The following is a 21,906-nucleotide window of genomic DNA, read 5'->3' as shown; positions in this document are numbered from 1 at the left end:
GAATGTTCATATTTGCACAACATAGTTGATACTAAATTCTACATTAAAAGTTAAAAACAGTCCAGATCTTCAGCAACGAGTACTATGAAAGTAATTCTGCCACCCGTCAGTCTTTTCAATAACACATTGACCTCAACAAACAAACACATGTACAGGCTTGACAGGAGCTACGCTCAGCTAGTAAGATTTCTCTCGGAAATTAGCATTCAAATGACCTTTGTTGGCATGGAACATTACACAAGCATATGCAAAACCCTGACTCATACATAGAGTTGCATAGACATGGTGCTAGAGATGAATTGTCACACCCAGCCAGAGGACTCAATGTAACATTTCTGGAAGCGATCTCTGCCCTCTCGCTCTTTTCTCCTAGGATTCGTCACAATTTTCAGTTATTTACCTTTTCTGGGGAAGTCTTCCATCCCCAGATAGAAGGAAATGCTGATCTCTTCACATGTCTGCTACAGATGCTAGTCTCGATAGGTTTCCATTTTGGGTTTTTGCATCTGTTTCAGCTGTATGTGCTCACTAAACCTGCACCTGGTAGGGGTCTGCTGGTTTTCACTGAGGTGGGGTAAACTGCTTGTCTGCAATCCCTGTGTGGGACCCATTACCTCTACCTGGCGTCCACCTCAAGTGGTCCTTCATGCTGGGTGATTCATTAGGGTTTCAGCGATTGCATAACATGACTGGTGCCCGGCAAGTTTCCCAAGTGGTACATCACACTGTTGTGTTCTAGGACCAGTTTTTGTTAAAGTGGCACTGTCATGCATTACAGTTCTTTAAAACAGTAGATCACCAGTGGCGTTTTGGAGAAAACAAGAAAATTCGGCTAGTACAATTATTGATAGCATACACAATACGTACTCCAATGGCCTCATGGATGCAGGATCTTAACTACTGTCTCAGATGAGGTGACGGCTCCAGCTACAAAGTATCAATAATAGATCCAAATGGTTACGGAGGACATCCTCCACACCCCTGAGTGGCTGCTGCTACAATGTATTGACTACAGGAATCAATATTCAACTATGATGTGCAATGGTGCAGTTCTGCCGATAGTTTGACCCTCTTTCCACATATCTTTCCTTCTAGCCTTTGTCACAAAGATGTTGGTTCTACAGGCCATCTAACTCTGCAAAAAAAAGTTATTCCAAGGAAGTGGAAAGATGTGGAAAGACCTAAGTTTGCAGAATGGATTTCAGACCGAAGACAGGTGGCCAGAATGGAGAGAATGATCCCTTTCAGAGACAAAAAATGTACTTATTTGACCGGATTTGGGGTAGGTTTCTAGAACTGATAACCTAAGAATGTCTTTTTTTATCCTCTATATTTTGCTTAGTGAGGATTAACCTAATGTAATGAATCTTGTGATATATATTTGTATTGTTTTTGTTGAACTATTATTTTCCTGATATATGTTTTATCTTATCAGTTACAATTGTAAATCTAATAAAAATGTAAATATAAAAAAATGAAAACAATGACCTACAAACCACTCTGAGTCTCAAAGGCAGTTCAAGGGTTCGATGGCATTTTTGGGCCTTATGGCCGTCCCACTCCCTCTCTCTCTCTCGTCTCCCCTAGTATCCCCTGTGAAGGAAATATAATTAATAAGGCATACTTATTTATGAAACCCAATCAAAATAAAAATCACTGTACACCTGGATATTCCGTTTTGCTTCATGCCATGTTTAAACCATTGCCTCTAGCTTGCATTAGGTAAATGGTAATCTGCAATGTGCATGTCACCTTTATAAAAGTGCTCACCTTCACTGTTCATGCTTCTGATGTATATTCTTTTTAGCATAGCTAAGCATTTTCTCTCCCCTCGTCTTTTACTGAAAGGCAGCTTTAGCAGGTGGATGTCATATTACAAGGACTCTTGCCTGCCTTAAAATGGGTGTGAAGTGTTAGGGAAGGAACAAGTTACTTACCTGTAACTATTTTTTTTTATCCGTTTTTTATTAACTTTCCACATATAAACTTACAGACTTGTGAATCACAACAAGTTATACATTTTCTTCTTCGCGTCTGATTAAACCTCACGCCCTAACCCCCAGCTCTATACTACTTTCAATGTCTACTTGTCCTTTGCGTCAGCCTGCCTGCATTCTCCGCATATCGCTACCCTGCGGATTGTATTTAACTGTTTATCAGAGTCTGGGTGTCCCCCTGTACCAGGGCAATCAGTTCTTGCAACATATGTTTCCAGGCCTCCAAGTCTATATTCTGTTCCTCTTGGCCTCGCGGAATGCTTCCTGCCACACAGCAGTCTCTGCCAATGACCACTTCGGGAGGTCACCCAGCCACATGCTCATCGCTGGACTGTTGCTTGCTTTCCAGCTCATTGCTATCCTATGCTTTGCTAAAATGTACACCAGGTCCTTTAATTTGCAGATATGTCTCGCATGTTTTGGTCTGGGGAATATTCCCAGCAAGCACACCGCGGGGGAAACCAAACCAGTTGTTAAGCCACCCTTAGTCAGTATTTGGGCTACTTCCTCCAAATACTGGCGAATCTTTGTGCAGGCCCAGAACATATGCACCAGGTCTGCATTGATCAAGCCACATTTTGGACAAGATTGTTATGTTGCTTTGCTGAATTTAGCAATTTATTTTGGGGTTAAGTATGCTCTATGGGTGACATAATTGAATCAGCTGTAGCTTCGCATTTCTGGACACTTTCTTGTGATACCCCATGGCCCTGGACCAAGCCTCATCCGGCAGCTGCTCCTGCAAGTCTGCTTCCTAGCTATACTTAATCTGTATTAGGTTAAATTCTGGCCTTGTTATTAGTAACTCGTATAGTCTGGATATTGCCTGTCCCCCCTCTGCGATATCATATAGTGTTTCAATCGTTTCGTCTTCAAGTAGAACTCTATCCGATCCCGGCCATATTAGGTTCATAGTATGGAGGAATGAGGCGTGTATTAAATGTTGCCCTTCCTGTATTCCTAGTTCTGCAGCAACTGCACCAAAGGGCACCGGGCGCCACTCTCTTAGTATATCGCCAACTATTGCCACCCCACTATGTTCCCAGTATTTCCTGACATTTAACCTAAGTTGTGCATCTTCACACTTTAGTGTCAACAGTGGGATCTGGGGTAAATAAGGTGCATCCTTGCATAGGAAGCGGCAGGCTCTTTGCCACATCGTCTTACCTAACCTCAACAACGGTGGGGGGCTAGAAATTCGGACTGCTGTGGTGCACACCATTTCTTTCAAAAAGAATGGGCCACATGCTGGCTGTAGTAACTCTTGGGTCTGTTCGTCTGACAACCAATATGTGACAAATTGGAGCAGGCACGCTACAAAGTACACCTCAAAATTCAGTGCTCTTATCCCAACCTGTTCAAATGGTCGATGCAATTTCTCCAGCGACATTCTACATCTAGAGTTGCGCCATAGGGAACTCCGGCACATAGTGTTCAGAGTCCTAAAGAAGGATTTAGGTAGATTATATGGAACGTTGGTGAAAAAATGGAGCAGCCTTGGAAGCACCACCATCTTCAACAACGCGGCCCTTCCCATTAATGAAAGCAGCAGCTTGGCCCAGAAGTTCATGGACTTCACTAGTTTATTCACTGCCTGAATCGTGTTTTGTACATGTTCAGCTTTCGGGTCATGAAAAATGTCTACTCCCAGGTATCTAAATGTATCCGTTTCCCATTTAATTTGTAGCTCTGGCAATGCGCTCTGGGATCTTCCCACGTACCCCGCAAAGGGGAATAAACATGACTTGTGCGTTTATTGTAATACCAGAGAGGTAGAAGCATATCATCCGCATACAGAGAGATCAGGTGTGCGATACCCTGTATGTTGATACCCGCATCATGATATTCTTTCCGTAAGTATAATGCTAGCGGTTCCAAGGCTAATATAAATTGCATGGGGGACCATGGGCAGCCCTGTCTAGTGCAATGGTGCACTAGACGGGGCTACCCCCATTGTTCCGATATAGTGGTACCTGTTTTGACTTGTGCCACAAGGTTGCTGTATAGCAGCTTCACCCATTTTATATATGTAGGGCCAAAACGTCTTAACACTGCTACTAATCATGGCCATCGGACCGAGTCAAATGCTTTGACGGCATCCAGAGAGCTTACTGCCATGAGCTGGGTGCCTCCCTGTGTATGATCAATAAAATGGTGAAGTTGCATGTGATGTTCCTATTTGGGACATAACCTGACTGAAACCGGGTGTATGAGTTTGTGAATTACTGGCTTCAGCCTTTCAGCCATCAGAGCTGTCAATATCTTGCCATCTTAATAAAGCAGCGAGAGGGGCCTATAAGAACCGCATTAAATTTCGGGTTTGTTAGGCTTCAATAATGGGACACTAATTGACCCCTGTAACGACAGCGGCAAAATACCTTTATCTATAGATTTGTTTTGCATTGCCAATAACGGGGGCGTGACCTCGGTTATGAATTCTTTATAGAACTCGCTGGGTAGTCCGTCTGCACCCAGAGCTTTACTGATCGTAACCCTTTTATAGTGTGGTCCAGCTCTTCAATGGTTATGGGGGCTTCGAGCCTGTCTACCTCTAGTTTTGGAAGGTCTATTGACTCCAAAGCTTCCACTATATCCGACTCTTGGGCTCCTGATGTCTCATCATACAATGTTTTATAAAAATCATAAAAGCATTCATTTATGTCCTGTTGTGTCTCACGGATCTCCCCATTCCTTGCTACAAATCCTCAGATCATGCTTCTCTCTGTTTCGCTTTTCTATAACCAGGTGAGTAGACGTCCCGGTTTATCTCCTTCAGCATGCTATCGTTCCACGTATCTACTATAACTCAACTTGCCCAACCTCACTCAGTGATAGAAGCACTCCTGCTACAGGGCGACGGCCTCTCGGGCCATACTGCTGGGTAGACTCTCTTGACCATTTCTGGCCTCTAACTTGGTTTCCGCTTTGTGTACGCCACTCTCTATTGCGGCCTGCACTCTGTTTGCCTCGGCAATTGCTGTGCCCCTTATCAATACTTTAAAGGCCTCCGATATGGTACCAGCTGATCCCACACTGCTAATCACGCACACCTTCTCTCAGCTGTTCCCGAAATACTACATCCCTCAGAGACTCACTTCTAAGTCTCCATGTCGGGATGCGTGCCCTTGGGGGTGTGGGGGGGTGGAGAAGCATGGTCTGACAACACCCTTGCTTTATATTCCATCTTTTTGAATTCCCCCAGCGTATCTTCGCCCGTAAAAATATAATCCAATCTGGTATACAGACATTAGGAAGCAGTGGAATGTGAATATCCCCAGATCAGCGGGTGCAATGTCCTCCAAATAGACAAGTGTTTGAATGCTTATAACAGTGTGTTCAGGGCTTTAGCCGAGGGGGCAGGGCGGGTGTACTTGTCGTCGCATCTATCCAGTGCAGGATTGAGCGTACAATTGAAATCTCCTCCCCATATCAGTGTGCCATTTATATGTGGACCTATTATTGGGTATAGCGTGCAGAAGTAGGACACAATCTCTTGGTATGGTGCATATGTATTGATAATACAAACTTCTCTGCGTTCCAGCCATCCTCGCAATACAAACAACCTGCCTTCTTTATCCTGGAAAGTCTCGAGCACTCTCAAGGGTACCGACGGTACCACCCACATTAACACTCCCCTAGCATATGCAGAGTATGTCGAGCCTAGTGTTGTGCCTCTCCCTTTCTTAGCCATGGCTACATGTTTCTCTTTAGTGAGATGCGTTTCCTGTAGGAGAGCAATGTCTATTTTCTGATGCCTTAGGCAAGTCGTAATTCTATTCCGTTTAATATAACTGTTAAGGCCACTTACATTCCAGGACGCAATTCTAAGTTCCCCCATCGCACTTAAAATTTCTAAGACACACAAGCAGACTAGTGAGCAAGTTCAGCATATTTAGTGTGGATCTATAGGCTAAGTCCCAACCAACTACCCCAACTCTCCTCCCCTCACCCCCCAACAACTGCCCAGCTGAATACCTTGTGCTCAGGCCTCCCCACTTCTCGCCTCTTCCCCAGGGACTTCTCCCGGTACATGAGTCGAAGTAGGCTGATACGTAACTGCTAGTATCCGAAAAAACAAATCCAGTCTGAGGTGCAGGACCTTCCTACACAGTGCGGTCTTAAATGGGCACTATGTTGTTGGCCCCTGTATTAGCAAATCTAATTCCTGAGGCATCTCACTGTTGGTCATACCATCGGCCAGTCGTGCAGTTGCAGATGTCCGCTGCCGCTTAATTGCTCTCGTACTCTCCTTGTGAGCCCCCTTTTCCACTCGCGTCGGCCTCTGTTCCGGTTGGTAAATTCTCCATGTCCATACATCTGTATGCGTCTTCAGGGTTATCAAAAAAAATTGTGTGACCTTTATGAATTACATTCAGTCTGGCAGGATACAGCAGCATGTACTTTAGGTTTGCCACTCACAGTCTTCTCTTGATAAATAGTTCAACCATTGTTTCTGCACTTGTAAGGTATAATCCGGGTATGCAGTTATCATGGCAGAAGCACGTTGGATCGTACCGACGTTGCAGAAGTGCTCAAAGATCTTTTCCCTATCTCGGTAGTTCAGTATCCAAGCTATTATTGGCCTTTGCGGGGCACCCGGCGGTGGTCCTCCAGAATGATCTGTGCACCCTTTCGAACACGAGGACTTGAGTGAGGGCTCCTGGACCTATTTCCTGTAGTAGCAAAGTTTCTATGTAGTTGGTTGGGTTCAATCCCTCTTCTCTTTCCAGGAGCCCAATCATTTTAACATTGTTCCGCCTGGCTCTTCCTTCAGCATCTTTGGCTCTTTCTTCCACATTGCGCACTTGTTGTTCTAGTACCCTGACTTCTTTTGAAGTGTCCTTCAAGCCCCCAGAGTTCACTGCTATCTCCTTTTCAAGTGTTCCTGTGCGCTCAGCAAGTGACCTCACATCTTGCCTCAACAAGTTCAGATCTATGCTGTTTGCATCCATTTTTGACTCGAGAGCCTCCTTCAGAGATGCTATGGCCTCCAAGATCCGCTGATCACCTTTCTCGAGCGACTGGTCCACTTGAGGTGTTGAGGATGCTTGAGCAGTGGTTTCCGCTGGGTGTGCGGTTTTAGTACATGCCTCCAATCGAAGTGGTTTCCCTTTGCTTTTCTGGGTTTTGGGTGCCATGTCTTGGCCTTGCCTTGCTTCACTGTCCACCTCCGCACAAGCGTGCAGCCCAGGCAAAACGATGCCCCTACTTATCTTCCCACCCTTGCAGATGGGCTTCTCCTTGTGCACGCCGCCTGCACGTTTGCACGCTCCAGGGCTCCTGCCAGGTACTCCTTTCAACCTCTCAGCCGGCAGCTTCAATAATCCAGTATACTGTCTGTGTCTCGTTTTAGGCCTTATTCCCCTGGTCCGCTGTGGCATTTAATGGTTGCATAATACTATGGTATGTTGGCTTTAATTCCTTTGTCATGGAATGCTGTTTCTTCTTGTGGACTCTCTGCCCTCTGCAGGGCCTTCAGTGTGCTACAGGTTGATAGCTCGGGGTCCTCAATGTTTGCTTGCCAGTTTACTTCAGTGAATCCATTGCTCCAACTTACTCTACAGTGCTATGCTCCTGTGGATGGGAGGGAAACCACATGTGCCTCCCCGCCAGTTTGCATGTCCTGTATTTCCGCTCAAGCTTGGGTTGCGTCTGGCGGGTCGACCCCACTGCATTGCTCACAGCGTGTGAACCATATATTTTTGTATCGGGAGATCCTGCTATGTCAGTGGTTATATTACAGCGTTGAGTCCTTCTCATAGCGTTGCTTGGGCCCTTAGTTATGTACCTGTTAAGGAACCTCACTACTGAGTGGTCACTCACTTTGTTTACTTGCCTCCTCAGTTGCACAGGCTTTGCGGGCCCCAGCAAAGGCAGTCTGTTATGCCCTTACAGGTGCTTCCTTCATGCGCCAAATTGATTAATTCACCCAGCGGCCCGAAGCGTTCATTTGGGTCCTACCTTCCTCTTGGGAACGCTGGGCTTCGGATTCTAGTGGACCTCTATTATATTCCTGTGTCTTGCTGGTGTGGGGCTGTGCAGCTAATCCCTGAAAGTGGCTGCAGCTCATGTAGCCACCATGTATCCAATCCGGTGTGTTTCGAGCTGGGACGGATATCAATCTGTACAACTCTGCACTGCTACCTGGCACACTACTGGGGGCCAGCGTTGGAATCCACTGGCACACTACTTGCTTCCCAACCAGGTCTTAACCCCAGGCAGCTGGAGCTCAACGTTCGTGGCAGTTTATAACCCGTTCCTGCAATGGAGGATTTGTGCGCTGCACCTTTCACTTCACTCTTCCGTGATTCTTTATGTCTCGGGCCACTCCTCAGACACAAGCAGCTAGCCATACACTTGGTTGGCCTCTTGTCGTTAATCCCAACTCTTCTTGATCCGTTGCAGCGTCTCCTTTCCTCCTGTAGTCTCAGCATAGGTTGTTGTTGGGTTGCAGCCTTTTCTCCTTCAGCTCTGCAATCACCGGCCTGCGTCTCGTTATTCCTCGATCTCGCCAGCCTTTGGTCTTGCGACTTTGTTTCTTTGCTGCACTTTCTTTACGCCGATTGTAACCTTCTGCATGCTCCTCATCTGCGGTCTCTACTTCAACAACCTTTTGGATAAGTCCTGCTATCACCAGTCACGAACACGCTTTTGCGCTGGAATTCAGCATTTATTCAGCCAATGCTGGTAGCACGGTGTGCCCTGCTGATGTTCGCGAACTCCATATACGGGAGCTACACTCCCGACACCTATGCCAGCGCTTCCAAGCAGCCTTCCAGGGTCACTGCACAAATGAGTGCTCGAACCGCCCCGGCGCATACCGTGTAGTCCTCTGCTCCCAGCGCCGTAATGGTCATACAGCGCTTCTGCTTTTGTCGCCGCTCTAGTAATGATCTCACCAAGATACTATTTCTAGGAGCCCACATTCATTGAGACTGGTCATACTTGGGCTTCTTGCGCTCTGGAGACTCCCCTTTGTTGTATGTCGCCATCTTGTTCTTTTCTCCGAGCAGGGTCCCGGACTTCAATCGGCCGGTTCTCCATTACTAGGGCACTGTAAATTCCCTGCAGATGCCCAACTGTGCCCGACACTTTCTTACAACCGTCGCTGCAGGCACAGACTCAAAGGCTTACGTAAACCTTTTTTCTCAGGATCCGATCGTGAACGGATTAGAGGAGCCACAGGGAACACTTCCTACAGCATGGCTGCCTATCCACGCCCCCTTATTTACCTGTAACTATTGTCCTCCAGCATGGGTCTGGCATGGATTCACGTGCTCATGAATATTCCCAGTCATCAGGCCGGGAATCCTTGGTAAAAGAAAAAACTTTAACTTTCACTTCCAAACTATATTGTATCCTCTAAACCAATCACTGTCCTCTGGGTTATACTGCCCACAGCCAGTGACACTCTTCCCCCTAAGCCCCTCCTCTGTCAGCCATCTTCAGGTCTGGTAATGGCAGAATGACCAAGAAGAGCCGCAGAGGGGTAGGAGGGAGGGTTTGCATGTGAATCCATGCCAGACCCATGCTGGAAAACAATACTTACAGGTAAGTAACTTGTTCCTTCTCCCGCATGGGTTCTGGCATGGATTCACATGCTCATGAATAAAGAATACATGGCAGTACAACATTACACAACCACGGGAGGTGGCACAGCTCAACAGAAGCAAAACTCTTACCTTTGGAACAGACTCACCTCAAGCGAACAGGTTGCATAGCACTGATTGGCCGACTCTGGACTCCTCTCTGGAATCCCTGTCGCCACAGTAGAACTTTGTGAATGTGTGCATGGACCTCCACGTAGCAGCCCTGCAGATGTCGAGCAGGGGCACACTAGACAGGAACGCCGTTGGCGCAGCAATCGCTTTGGTGGAGTGGGCTCTTGGCCGGCCGGGCAGCGGTCAGTTCGCCCACTGATGACAGTGCGTAATGCAGACAGAGAGCCACCTGGAGATAAAAGCCTTTGGACAAGGCCTTCCCATGGTTCACAGGACTAAAGTTCAGGAACAGTTGAAAACTCTTTGTGCGTGCCACGTAGAACTTCAGAGCACAAGCAACATCCAATGAGTGCAAGGCCCTTTCAGCCGGTGATGAAGGCTCCAGAAAAAACACAGGTAACATCAAATGTTCGTTGAGGTGGAATTCGGGCTGAACCATTGGCATGAAAGAGGGGTGCGTCTGCAGCACTACCCTCGACTCGTGGAAAGTCAGATAAGGCTGTTTGCAGGATAGGGCCTGGATCTCACCTACCCCCCTGGCAGAGGTGATGGCCACAAGGAAAGCAGTTTCCCACTTGATGAAGATGCAGTCCACTTGGTCCTGCCGACGTTCCCATTCGTGGCAGAAGTGCAACTCCCTGCTGAGGGAGTCAGCAATGGTGTTCTTGAATCCTACCAGGTGAAATGGGACGAGGAACATCTCTTGTCTGACGGTCCAGTGCCACAAGTCCTGCGCCTCTTTGGAGAGTGCAGAGGATCAAGTGCCCCCCTGCTTCCTGATTTAGAACATAGTGGTGGTGTCCGTGAAGATTCCTTGCCCTTCAGAGACACAAGGAATGACTTCAGGGCCTGGAACACTGCCCGTAGCTCCAAGATATTGATGCATAGATCTTCTCCCCCTGCAGCCACAGGCCTCTGACATGCATACGTTCGGTGTGGGCTCTCCAGCACTCCAGGGAAGCGTCCGTGGTGACCGTTTCCTGGAATGGAGTATTTTGAAACCCTGTGCCCCAGGCGATGTTGGAGTTAACGCCCCACCACCTTATCGCCTGATGATACTCCTCGTCGAGCGGGATCTCGTCCGGAAAGCTTCCGGACACTTATATCCAGCGAGCGTCCAGGAACTCCTAAAGAGGTCACATCCGTAACCCGCAGAGCCGGATAAGGTAGATGCAAGACGATACCATGCCGAGCAATTACTTGATGGTCCACACTGTGGCGGTCTTCAGAGCCAACAGCAGTTGCACTTTCCCCAGTATGGCCGCTACTTTCTCCTCCGAGGGCGACGCTAAGCAGGAAACCGTATTGAGTCTGGCTCCTAGGAACAGTGCATTCTGCGTTGTGTCAAGCAGGACTTTGGATAATTGATGCTGAATCCCAGGTCCGTCAGCAGCTGGACCGTCGTCTTTGTGGGTCCGATGGCTATCTCTCGCGAACAGGCCTGGATCAGCCAGTCATCGAGGTATGGGTACACGTGTAGCCCCCGTAGACGCACATGGGCTGCCAATGGTGCCAGGCACTTCGTGAACACCCTGGGGCCGACTTCAGGCCAAAGGGAAGGGCCTTGAACTGGTAGTGCCGTCCCTACACTACGAAGAGTAGGAACCTTCGGTGCTCCCTAAGAATGGGGACGTGGAAGTAGGCGTTATCCAGCGATGTCAAGAAGTCTCCTTACTCCAGTTGGCCTAGCATGTGCTGCCAGGTGACCATCCTGAATTTTGGGGATTTGATGTACTTGTTGAGGCGCCGCAGGTCTAGAATGGGCCTCCAGCCCCTGGTTTCCTTTTTGACCAGAAAAGTATCTGGAATAGACTCCGGAGCCCCGGAGTCGTCTAGGAACCAGCTCTATCGCCCCTTTTCGTAGCAACATCAGGGTATATCCGTGGGCGAGAGCGTCCAGCACCCATCTGTCACTGGAGATCTTCTCCCACTCGCTGACGAAAACCATCAGCCGGCCTCCCACTGGGGTGCATGGGTGGGGCCCGATGTATTGGCTGGTTCAGTCCTGCTTTGGCGCTGGCGCCCCGCCTTGAGGGTGACGATGGCGCGGACCACCTCCCCGGTAGGCCTTGGAACGGCCTCTGTAGGTATCCTGAGTCGTGGTCCTGGAGGGCTGGTGGTACGACGAGGAGAAACCTTTTGTCTACCTGCCCGACTTTCCTCTGGAGGCAAGAAAGGAAGAGCAGTGTTGCTGGAGAGTGCCCAGGGCAGGGGCCATCTCTGTATCTGCCTTGATGGCATGCAAGGACTTGTCGACGGCGTTCCCAAAGTGGTTATCTCGGTCGAAGGGCATGTCCAGTACCCTTGCCTGGACCGCCTCGCGGAAATTCGTGGCCTTCAGCCAGCGTTGACGACGGAGGAAGAGGGTGATCGCCTCCATCCTTTTGTCGTCTGGAAGGAACTCCAGAATCGGCCCCAGCTTGTACCACAGTTCCCTGTTGTACCTGGCCATTACTTTGACCACCTTTATGGTTGACGCTGGGGTGTAAATAACCTTCCACCCCATGTCATCCAACTTATTGCCCTCGCTGCCCAGAGGGACTGAGGTCAACGGGGAAGAGTTCGACAACCTGTTCCCCGTGGTTGCTGAAACTACAGAGTCCACCGATGGTTGCAACCGTAGGCACCTGGGTGTGGACTCCAGCACCCAGTACTTATTCTCCAGACTTTCCCGCTTGGCCGGGGCATGCAAGGATTCATCAAAAGGGCCAGGCCCGCCTCCCACATGTCGTCCAGGAGGGGTACTGCCATGATGGTGGCTTCTGGTACAGGAAACCCTCCTTTTTGGTTTCCTCGGTCTTAAGCTGGAAAAGCTCAGACACTTTGGCGACCATGGAAAGAAACACCCCACCTCATCCAGTGGGGATGCCCTCGGTTGCAGAGATCTGCCTGCCGTGACAATGTCGTCGTCCGTCGCCGCTGTGACCATGTCCGTCCCCATGTCTACTGGGGGGAGGGCACACAATGCGGATGTGGAGGTTGATACGGGGGCGTTGGAGGGCGCTTCCTCTTTGTGCCAGAGGCTGATCAGGGGCCGCAGGGACGGGGCCTGTGGCATCCTTTTCTGGATTTCTGATACCAAAGTGTGTAGGGTCGATAGGATGTCCAGGGATACATCTCTCGGCAAAGCTGGCGTGGTCAGAACACTAGGCCCCGCGCCTTTGTCGCTGTTGCCACCGTCATCCTCTTCCATGTCCTTGTGGACCATGTGCAGGGACTCCAGGTCCTTGTTGTCTGTGGATGAAAATTCCATGGCCTGGGGCACAGCCTGTGGCTGGCCTGGGACTTCATCGCCCCGCCCCCTTTTTGCCCCATTTTTGCACCCGGAGGGGTTGGGTCGGGCTCAGAGACGTCATCCTCTTTTCCGGCGTGCCAGCAGGCTTTGCCACAGCCCCAGCTGAGGCCTCCCGCCTTGGAGGCAGGGACACACTGGGCGCAGTAGGGGCTACCTTCACGGGTTCAGCCCATTTTGCCTTCGAGAGAGCAGCCGCCACCAGTTCAAATGTTGATGAAGATTTCTCCTGCGTCACCTGGGCCTTTTTGGGCAGGTCGGCCACCTGCTCCATCCTGAGCTGCTCTGGCTTTTCCAGCAGTTTAGCCAGGTTGGACGATTTCCTCTTTGAGGGGGAGCTCAATCGCTGGATGGTGATGGAGGCGGATGGTGACATAGATCGTGTCCTGACAATCGCATTGCAACCCTGATGGAACCGGACTTGCGGTGCTTGGCCTTGTCTTGGGCCCCCACGGATGGGGCGCCCTCAAACGACTTAGAAGCCCGCTCCTCAAACCCGCCGGTCATGGGTGAGGCATGATCCTGCTTGGGGCATGGGAAAGAGGCCTTGGCGTTCAGCCACACCACCAGTCTACTGGGTCCATCTTTCATTGTTTTCTTGAAGAAGCCGAAGCAGATCTCGCACTCTCTTTCCTTGTGGTCCGGGTCAAGACAGTAGAGCCATTGGAGGTGTTTATCCTCCACAAACACGTTCCGTAGCGCACATCTAGTGCAGAGCTTGAAAAGGGATCTGCCTTCCTTCTTCTCCTCTGTCATGGCCCGATGGCCTTCTGGAAACTTCAAAGAAACTTTGACGATCCTCGCCCTTGAGAGGCTCTGAAATTCACTGACAAACAGATACCCGCTGTTGGCAGATGGAGAGAGGAGCACACAGGCACCTTTCCTGACAAAAATAGAAACTTTTTGCATCGAAAAACAAAAAAGAAACTAGAAATAGCTCATGGAGCAAAACTCGAGGACTCCCAACACTGAAACGTGCGGTAAAAGTCTGAAGATGGCTGCCAGAGGAGGGGCTTAGGGGGAAGACTGTCATTGGCTGGGGGCAATATGACCCAGAAGACATTGATTGGCTAGGAGGAAAAATACAGTTTTGTAAGTGAAAGTGAAACTGTTTTTCTTTTATCAAGGATTCCCAGCCTGACTACGAGGAATATTCATGAGCATGTGAATCCATGCCAGACCCCATGCTGGAGAATATATTCACCTTGAAGAAATGTTTTCGCTATGCTGCTTTACTGATAACACTAACAAGCACTACCGAGTGCAGCTGGCATCGAAAGACCGTATAATGAGAGTTTGTTCTCAGTCATCAATAAAGTTGAAAGGTGTGTCCTTGCTATACTTGGACCACCCCTTGCATTGAAACCCATGTATTCCTGTGAATATAAGATACCGGAATCCAGAGGCCAAGGGGATCACTTGCGACAAAATCTCCTGTTGCCGTTGGTTATGTGTCTGCTATCGCTTAAGTGTTCATCAATCACCAGAATCGTGAGAGGTCATTATTTTTCACCCCAATCCCTAACCCAGTTGTGTGTAATCCCTGTTTAGTGCTACTACCAGGTAACCCCTTCTGTCTACACTGTCTTATGCTACTGGTGGGTACCTGTGATTTTGATTTTGGTTCTCTACATTCCCTCAGAGGCTTTCCACCTCTCCCTAATCTATCTAGTAGTTAGTGTACTGAGGGTTGGGCTATGCCTGCACTTGCTCAGTTCAACTCGGGCCAACTCACTCAGGCCCACACTGACCTCTCCCTTTGTGCTCTCACACTTTCATCCCCCAATATATCCGGCCACCACTTCTTTTATACCTCCGATATCTCGCATCTCCCGCCTCCACCCTTTCATGCTCAGTCTTCTCCCAGACTAAACAAGTTCCCTTCCACCAAGCCACTATTTCCCTCCTCCCACTACTCCTTCTACCATGGCCAATCTCCCACTAAGACTACTACTCTCCTCCTACCACTACCATTGTCCCACTCGACATACCACTCCACCACTATCCTCATACCACTATCATTCTGAGATCTGGGTGATTGGAATGCACCTCTTTTCACATTTTATCGCGGGCCTCAGCTAGGATTCACCTAGATTGTTCGCAGGACGAGAGAGAGAGAAGTGGTGTTTGCCCTTAGGCCATCACGACCAGTCAGTTATTAAACATATGGGTTACTGAACGCTAGTGACCATCTTGAGGATTGCCTGGACTAGTGAGGGAACCTCTTGAGGGAGATGAGAGAGAGGGATGGCTATTCGTGAGCCCTTCACAATTATATTAATAAAATCCCTTTAATTTTCTTTGTGTGTGTGTTTGTGTGTGCGTGTGCGTGTGTGTGTGTGTGTTTGTGAGGCCATCTGTGACAGTAACCAGTAACAACCTGCCTGAGGAAAATCCGATAGAAGTCGATTATAACAATTATTAAAGTCAGTTCATGGAAGAAGCAGCAGTGAATCAAAAGCGGCAGGCTACGTATAGAAGGTAACGCATAGGAGTTGAACCAAGACATCACAAGTAAGTTGCAGGGAACAACCACTAAGAGAAAACAAATATCCGTGCAATAGGAGGCGAATCAGGGAGATTGGTAGGCAAAGCACTCTCGTTATGGGACAGGAAACTCGTTTAGGAGTAGGGCACACCGTTCTTTTCCTGACCTGGAAAACTGATATGTAGTATGGAGTTGTAATGGTCTTATGAAGTTGCCGACGGCGCTTTGGCAATCTACATTCCCTCTCATTTAGCAAGGGTCTCACTCAGTACAGGGTAAAGCATTGTGTGCCTGGATCCACTGTATACCTGACAAACATGCACATCTCAGTCTAGGCCACATGTACAAACTTTAAGAGTATGTGACTGTGCCCCAAAACCTTGAGAGCGCAGTAGTCTAATCCACCACTTTCTCAAGTAATTCTGGTGCCACCCCAACAGCTTTAAATGATAGCTTGAGAGTTCCCCATGAAGATGGGCGCTCCAACTTGAGCTACCCTTATATTGAACCCCCAAGTTTCCCCTCAACTGCTGGACACTCTGGTTCCCTGGATCAAGTGCGACCAGTGGCTCTGCAACACAGAAAGTTAGCTCTGGCTTTAAAGAGGAGGGGTTGTCTATAAGAGTAAACAAGACTCACTCCATTCCTGGGTCTGTGGCTAAACCCAAAATATATCCACCACTTACACACGGTTTAAATTCTGTTCTTCCCTTCAGAAGTGCGTTGGCTCAGCGTGAATCTGTAATGGGATCTTGTGCAGGGGCAATAAGGAGTTCCTTATTGAATGGGAATGTCTGAGGAAATGTATTTATTTTATTTATTTATAGGTCATTTGTTTGGGGCTTATACAACAAATAAATTGTGTTTCAAAGTGCCCACAGGGCAACAGGGAGGGAACATGGTATAGAAAACAATGTACACACTCGAAGATATAGATGAACCTACTAGGCCTTGTGAGCATTCAGAGCGTACAAGTGAAGAGAGAGGAGGGGCAACGGGGAGCGGGTAAGTGCTGGGGTGCCCATGCTTGTGAGTCAGCAGCAGGTGCAAGTGCCCAGAGTAGTAAGTGCTAGTTAGCCATTATCTGTAGAAAATAAAAATAAATAAATGGGTAAGTGCAGGCCTACAGTGGCGAAGACCATTAAGTGATGTGTGTAGACGGAGGTTGAATGCAATTGGGTGTGGGAAGCCAGGGCCTGAAGGACACATAAGGGCCCTGGTCACCAATCACAGCGATCATAGGATTAGCAGGGGAGTTGCTGCAATTCAAATGAGGTATAAGTTCTTCTGAATGTATTTTTTTAGGACACACATACATTTGTGAAAAATTATAAAACAGTGGCTGTAAAAATAACCCACACTAGTGTTTAAACATTGGTTTTCTTACCATCCAAATATATGTCACTTCCCAACTCTGCATCGACCCAGAACATTGAAGCAACAACACCTGACAAAAAATGAGACATTAGAATCAGTACAATTGACAACAAAACATGATTAGACTTCAGAGCATACATTTTTCCAATTGTACCATCTTTTGTCCAACTGGAAAATCCATACATATTTTGGATTGTAAATGCAGTACAAAGGGAACTGTACTATTTTCTGTGCATCTGCATTTCTGACTCCACCATATCCACCACCATCAGTGCTAAAATTGGAACAGAAACCGAATAATCTAAAAAGAACACATGTAAATAAATAGAAGGTTTCAATGTGGGCTTACTTACTAGGAATCGTAGAGCAATGGTTCACCAATAATTACTCCATCAGGCTCTCGCCAGGCCATGCCCCCTTTAGACTTTTTTTTTTATAAAGTATTTTGTATTCAATTGTGTCTACGAGTCATTTTTAATTCAATGTTTTAGTGCCAATTTGCTATGTTGAATTTGTTTAAGATGCATGTGAGTTGTGGGAGTCTTTCTTCCATTTTTACACTGCAGTGAAACAACATTTGTAATTGAGTAGGTAAAGGATCAAGGACAGTCTAGTGGCGTCAAGAGTATAGACAGGACCGAAGGAAAGTAGGACTAGTAAAATGCAAGAATGTTATACTTATATTAGAGACCAGAGAGAGACTATGATGTACAGGAGTGTTGGCCGAAGCATTCTTTAAGGCAGAATGAGGTGGTTTAATAAGGGGCTCATCGTCTGCACTGAAAAGTGAATGAAATACACTGGTGTGTGCATTGGGTGTTGTTGCTTTTAGTTTAGATGGGGACATGCTCCAGGTTATTGTTTTGCTTAACTGTGTCTTGCAGCACTTTCCAAACTCGTGTGTGTTAGGGAGACTTGACCTTTTTATGCTTCATCCCCTCTCCTAGTGAGAACCCAGCACGTTTTGCTGGACTTGTGGAACTTTTTCTTTAATCCTGAATGAGTGGAGCCTTTTTCCACTCATTCATTTTTATGGGCTCTGTCTTTTGGAGCTCTATTCTTTGTATTCTACCTGTACTATGGAGCCTGTCTGCTCCATAGCGCTTAAATGCATCTGTATTTTACTATTGCAGGACACAGCTCTTTATGGGCAGTGTTTCTGGGGACCCTTAGGGTCCTCCTTTCAGATTCCTTTTTTATCCTCAAGTAACTACAGTTCTAAAGGATAGTTAGTATCTCTCCAAAAACCTTATTTTTTAATTTTAATTTTTTAATGTATTCGTATACAATAAACTTTTACATTTTTTATTCTAACAATAAATTGTATCCCGTTTTCGAATATATACTAAAAATAAAATACATATTAAAAATAGAAATTAAAATTGCCATCCTTCTATTTTTAATTCTAAAGCTAGTGCATTGTTCATCAAGCAGCAGATCATTTTAGTCCATTGTTATATTTTATGTTTCACTCTCTACCGCTTTCTCTATTATTTCTAGCTAGAATTGAATAATTCTCAATGTCAGTCTATTATGAGTGCCGAGGATCAGGGTTGCCCATCACTCTTCTCTGTTTTGTGGCTTCTCTTCTACTGGTAACATAGCTGCAAATGTTGTTCTTTCTTTGCCTAGAGGTGGGCATTCCATGATGTTGTACTGAATGGTTTCGATCTGGTTTTGGTTTCTACAGAATCAACAAAATGGTTAAGTTCTCATGAATTTGTCGCATTTTTGTAAGGACTTCTCTCGTCGGTAATAGATTCAAACGTAGGTGAAGAAACATGTCCCTCGTCTTGAATAAGTTCAAATACTGTGGCATTTGATTCAATACTCTGCAGTCCTTTTGACAATTAAGTGTTAATTGATGTTGGCCCTCTATACAACACCGGCGCTAAACCATGGCGCTATTAGCACCATGGTTGCTGCCGGTATTGTAACAAGTCTGCCATGGTGAAATGGGGAAGCACCAACCCATTCCGAGGTTGGTGGGCGGTACTTCCCCATTTCACCATGGCCCTTCCCCATTCCCATTTTTGCCCCATAGGGCATAATGGAAATGGAGAAAGGCAGTAATTACGGTACCGCAAATTGCGGTACCGTAATTATTGCCAGGGTCCCTTTGCGGGTCCCTGCCATAACGGCTGGTTCCAGCCGCCGTTATGGGAATTGGGCGCTAAGGGATTACAGGTACTGGTACCCTTACCGGTACCGGTAATCCCTTAGCGCCAGGGTCGTAATGACCCCCATTGTCTGTATCCAATCATTTCTCTGTACTTTTTTCTTTGCTTCAGTCGATCTACATATCAACATTTCTTTTGTAATTTGGAGGTTTGTCATTGAATATTTGCTTGCTTCTTTCCAGAGATAACAATAATAATAATAATAATAATAATAATAATAATAATAATAATAATAATTTGGCACTTATATAGCGCTACGAACCCTCAGGTATCTGAGTGCTGCTTATTATTACCTATTATTACCTGAAGCTAGACGCCATTTTAGCGCTCTCTTTTGCAAGCTACATTCACAGCAGGAGCCATGGAAAACGAGCGTTTTCCTTTGAATTGATGCCCGCGAATGACCTACTGTTGTTCTTTTCACCGATCCTCAGAAGGTAAGCCTTGTAGCTAGATGCAAATCTAGAAGTCTTCAATCCCAATACATTGTCACAAGACTTATTTACCATTTCCCACCACCCTTTGTCTCTCCAGTTTAGGAGACTTCTCTGAGCTTTGAGCGTTCTGTCAAAGGTCCCTTCCTAATCCATGGCTCTCATTTGGCAGGTAAGCTGCCACTATTTATTTTTCCATAATGTATGCATGAATCCACTCTGGATTCCCATTCCTTATGCAACTAGAACTCTCATAGGGTTTTCATTTACCTCCTATAGCTCTTGGAAATACTATCCTGAAACATTGGAATTCGTGTCACACAAGCTTCTTAGCAAGAGTCCCAGACACACAGAAGTTTAAGGGACGTTTCTCTGATATCCCCATTATGATATAACCAGCTAACATGTTTAAATATACCCTTATATTAAGGAGAGGCATTTTTGAATTGTAGGTGAAATACTTACCTAGAGAAGTAACTGGAAAGTTATCTGCAATAACTGCTTTAACTACAACAGTAGAGACAACCTCGGGGCACCAATGCGATGTAGGAAACTCTATAATGAATGGTAGACTCATTTATAGATAAGTAGCTGTGTAATGTGAAGATGATACATTCAGAGAATTATGATTTCTCTTATAGATATCCTGTAACAGCAACAGTGAAGCTTAGAAAATGAAGAAGTTCTATGGACATTAATAGACTTTGAGAAATCCTAATACCCACTCCTGATGAAGGGAGTTTTCCCGAAACGTGCTGTGTGTTATGTACCATTAACTGTGAAAAATAACAGAGACGGTTACATATGTGCACAATTCTGTATTATGTACAATTTATTTGTTGATGTAAATTGATTTATGTGAATACGGGAAACTGGATAACTACAAACAGAATAATATTTGTGAATTAAGAAATATTTGTTTTCTAGAAACCATAGTGAAGACAAATTGTTATAAACATTGATATTAAGTGAATGGTTGTGGAAATATCACTTTTAATTCCTTCTTTGTAGAACAGACCTTACATTCATTGTACTAGTAAAAGTATCACTCTTTGAACTTTGCCATGAAAAAAACGTTACCTTAATATGTTGATTTATACCATTACATAGAATTTTCCCCTAGAAAACAATACATATTGTCTGTCTATTGACAGTAACCTTGAGTGAGTGTGCAGGGGACGCGAGGGGTCCACAACCTGTGGATACCCTTCCTCTTCCTATCACTTGAGACTTTGTAAGGTTTATAGTTGTAATTTTCTTCTGCATAGCATTGTAAGGCATTGACTTTTTTTAGCATGCCAGTTTGTGTTTTATCGACCATTACTAGGTTGTCTGCATACACTAACCACCTTATTAGAGTCCCGTTTAGAATCAGTGGATTGGTGATTAGGGCATTTTGGTTTAGGTCGAAGTCTGATGTATAAAAAAAAGTGTTGCTGCCAATGGCCAGCCTTGCTTCAAACCATGCCAGGTAGGGATTTCTTCAGGTACTGCACCTGTTCGTGATAATCTATCGCAAACGGTAGTTGATGAATGTAATTGGTTCTAGAATGTTAGTCGGCATTTCCGTGTTGTACGTTTTTGCCACACTTTTTGACGATGCACACTATCAAAGGCCATTTGGTAGTCTATAAATACTGCTATTACCTTGGTCTTTGATCTCAAGGTCTCTAATTTGAGCAGATTAAGGATAAATAAATTGATGCTCGTTCCGACACCTCTGGTGAATCCCGTTTGCCTAGGGTCATACCTATTAGTAGCCTTAATCCATTCTGTCAATCTCCGTTGAAGAAATATTTTTCCTATGGAATCTAACAACACTATTGGACGAGTTTTTTGGTGTTTTCTTATCCCCTTTTTTGAAAAACGGAAATATTGCAGCTTTCAAGGTCGTTGGAATTTGTTTTGGTGCAATTATTATCATTAACAACTGTTCACAAAGTTTTGCCCAGGTTTTTGGATTTGTTTTCATAGTTGCATTACTCAGACCATCAGGTCCTGGCGCTCGGTGGGGGGTTTAAATGACTAATAAGTGCTAGTAATTTATTGTAAGGCCATTCGAAATTCCATTGGTTCTTATCTATTTTCGTTTTTGCGTCTTGAATTTTATGTTCTTTTTTCTGATAAGGCTCAGTAAAATGACAGACCTTATAGTCTGAGAGATTGGCACACATCACTGTCTGTGGCATGCCAAAGGGATACCAGGTATCCCCCTTCTCTCTGCTCATGTGACTTTTTAGTTACATCCGCAATCTCCTAGTTATGGCTGGTGGCAGTGGATGTGTTTTACCAACTATTGCGTCATTTTTATACCGCAGGCTGTGTTCATAGCCTCGGTAGTTCACAATAGTGGCACCCAAGTACCAACTTGAGGCCTCCCCTTCTTTTTTCGCCATTACTAGCGTGGTTGTTCTTTG

At 46.2% G+C, this 21,906-nt stretch overlaps 1 protein-coding gene across 4 annotated transcripts in view; it reads right to left on the bottom strand.

Moving 5' to 3' along the window:
- The window catches only part of LOC138510246 (zinc-regulated GTPase metalloprotein activator 1A-like), a 1,057,423-nt gene that overhangs the window by 630,814 nt on the left and 404,703 nt on the right, over positions 1-21,906 (bottom strand). For all 4 annotated transcript variants that reach the window (XM_069625760.1, XM_069625761.1, XM_069625762.1 and 1 more), the window contains one exon: positions 16,886-16,945. In XM_069625760.1, the coding sequence (XP_069481861.1) occupies positions 16,886-16,945 (60 nt within the window). The remainder of the gene's footprint in view (positions 1-16,885; positions 16,946-21,906) is intronic.

Source organism: Ambystoma mexicanum, chromosome 6p, assembly GCF_040938575.1.
Source record: "Ambystoma mexicanum isolate Mex_15411 chromosome 6p, UKY_AmexF1_1, whole genome shotgun sequence".
Classification (NCBI taxonomy): domain Eukaryota; kingdom Metazoa; phylum Chordata; class Amphibia; order Caudata; family Ambystomatidae; genus Ambystoma; species Ambystoma mexicanum.
This window is presented reverse-complemented; position numbering and strand designations above follow the sequence as displayed.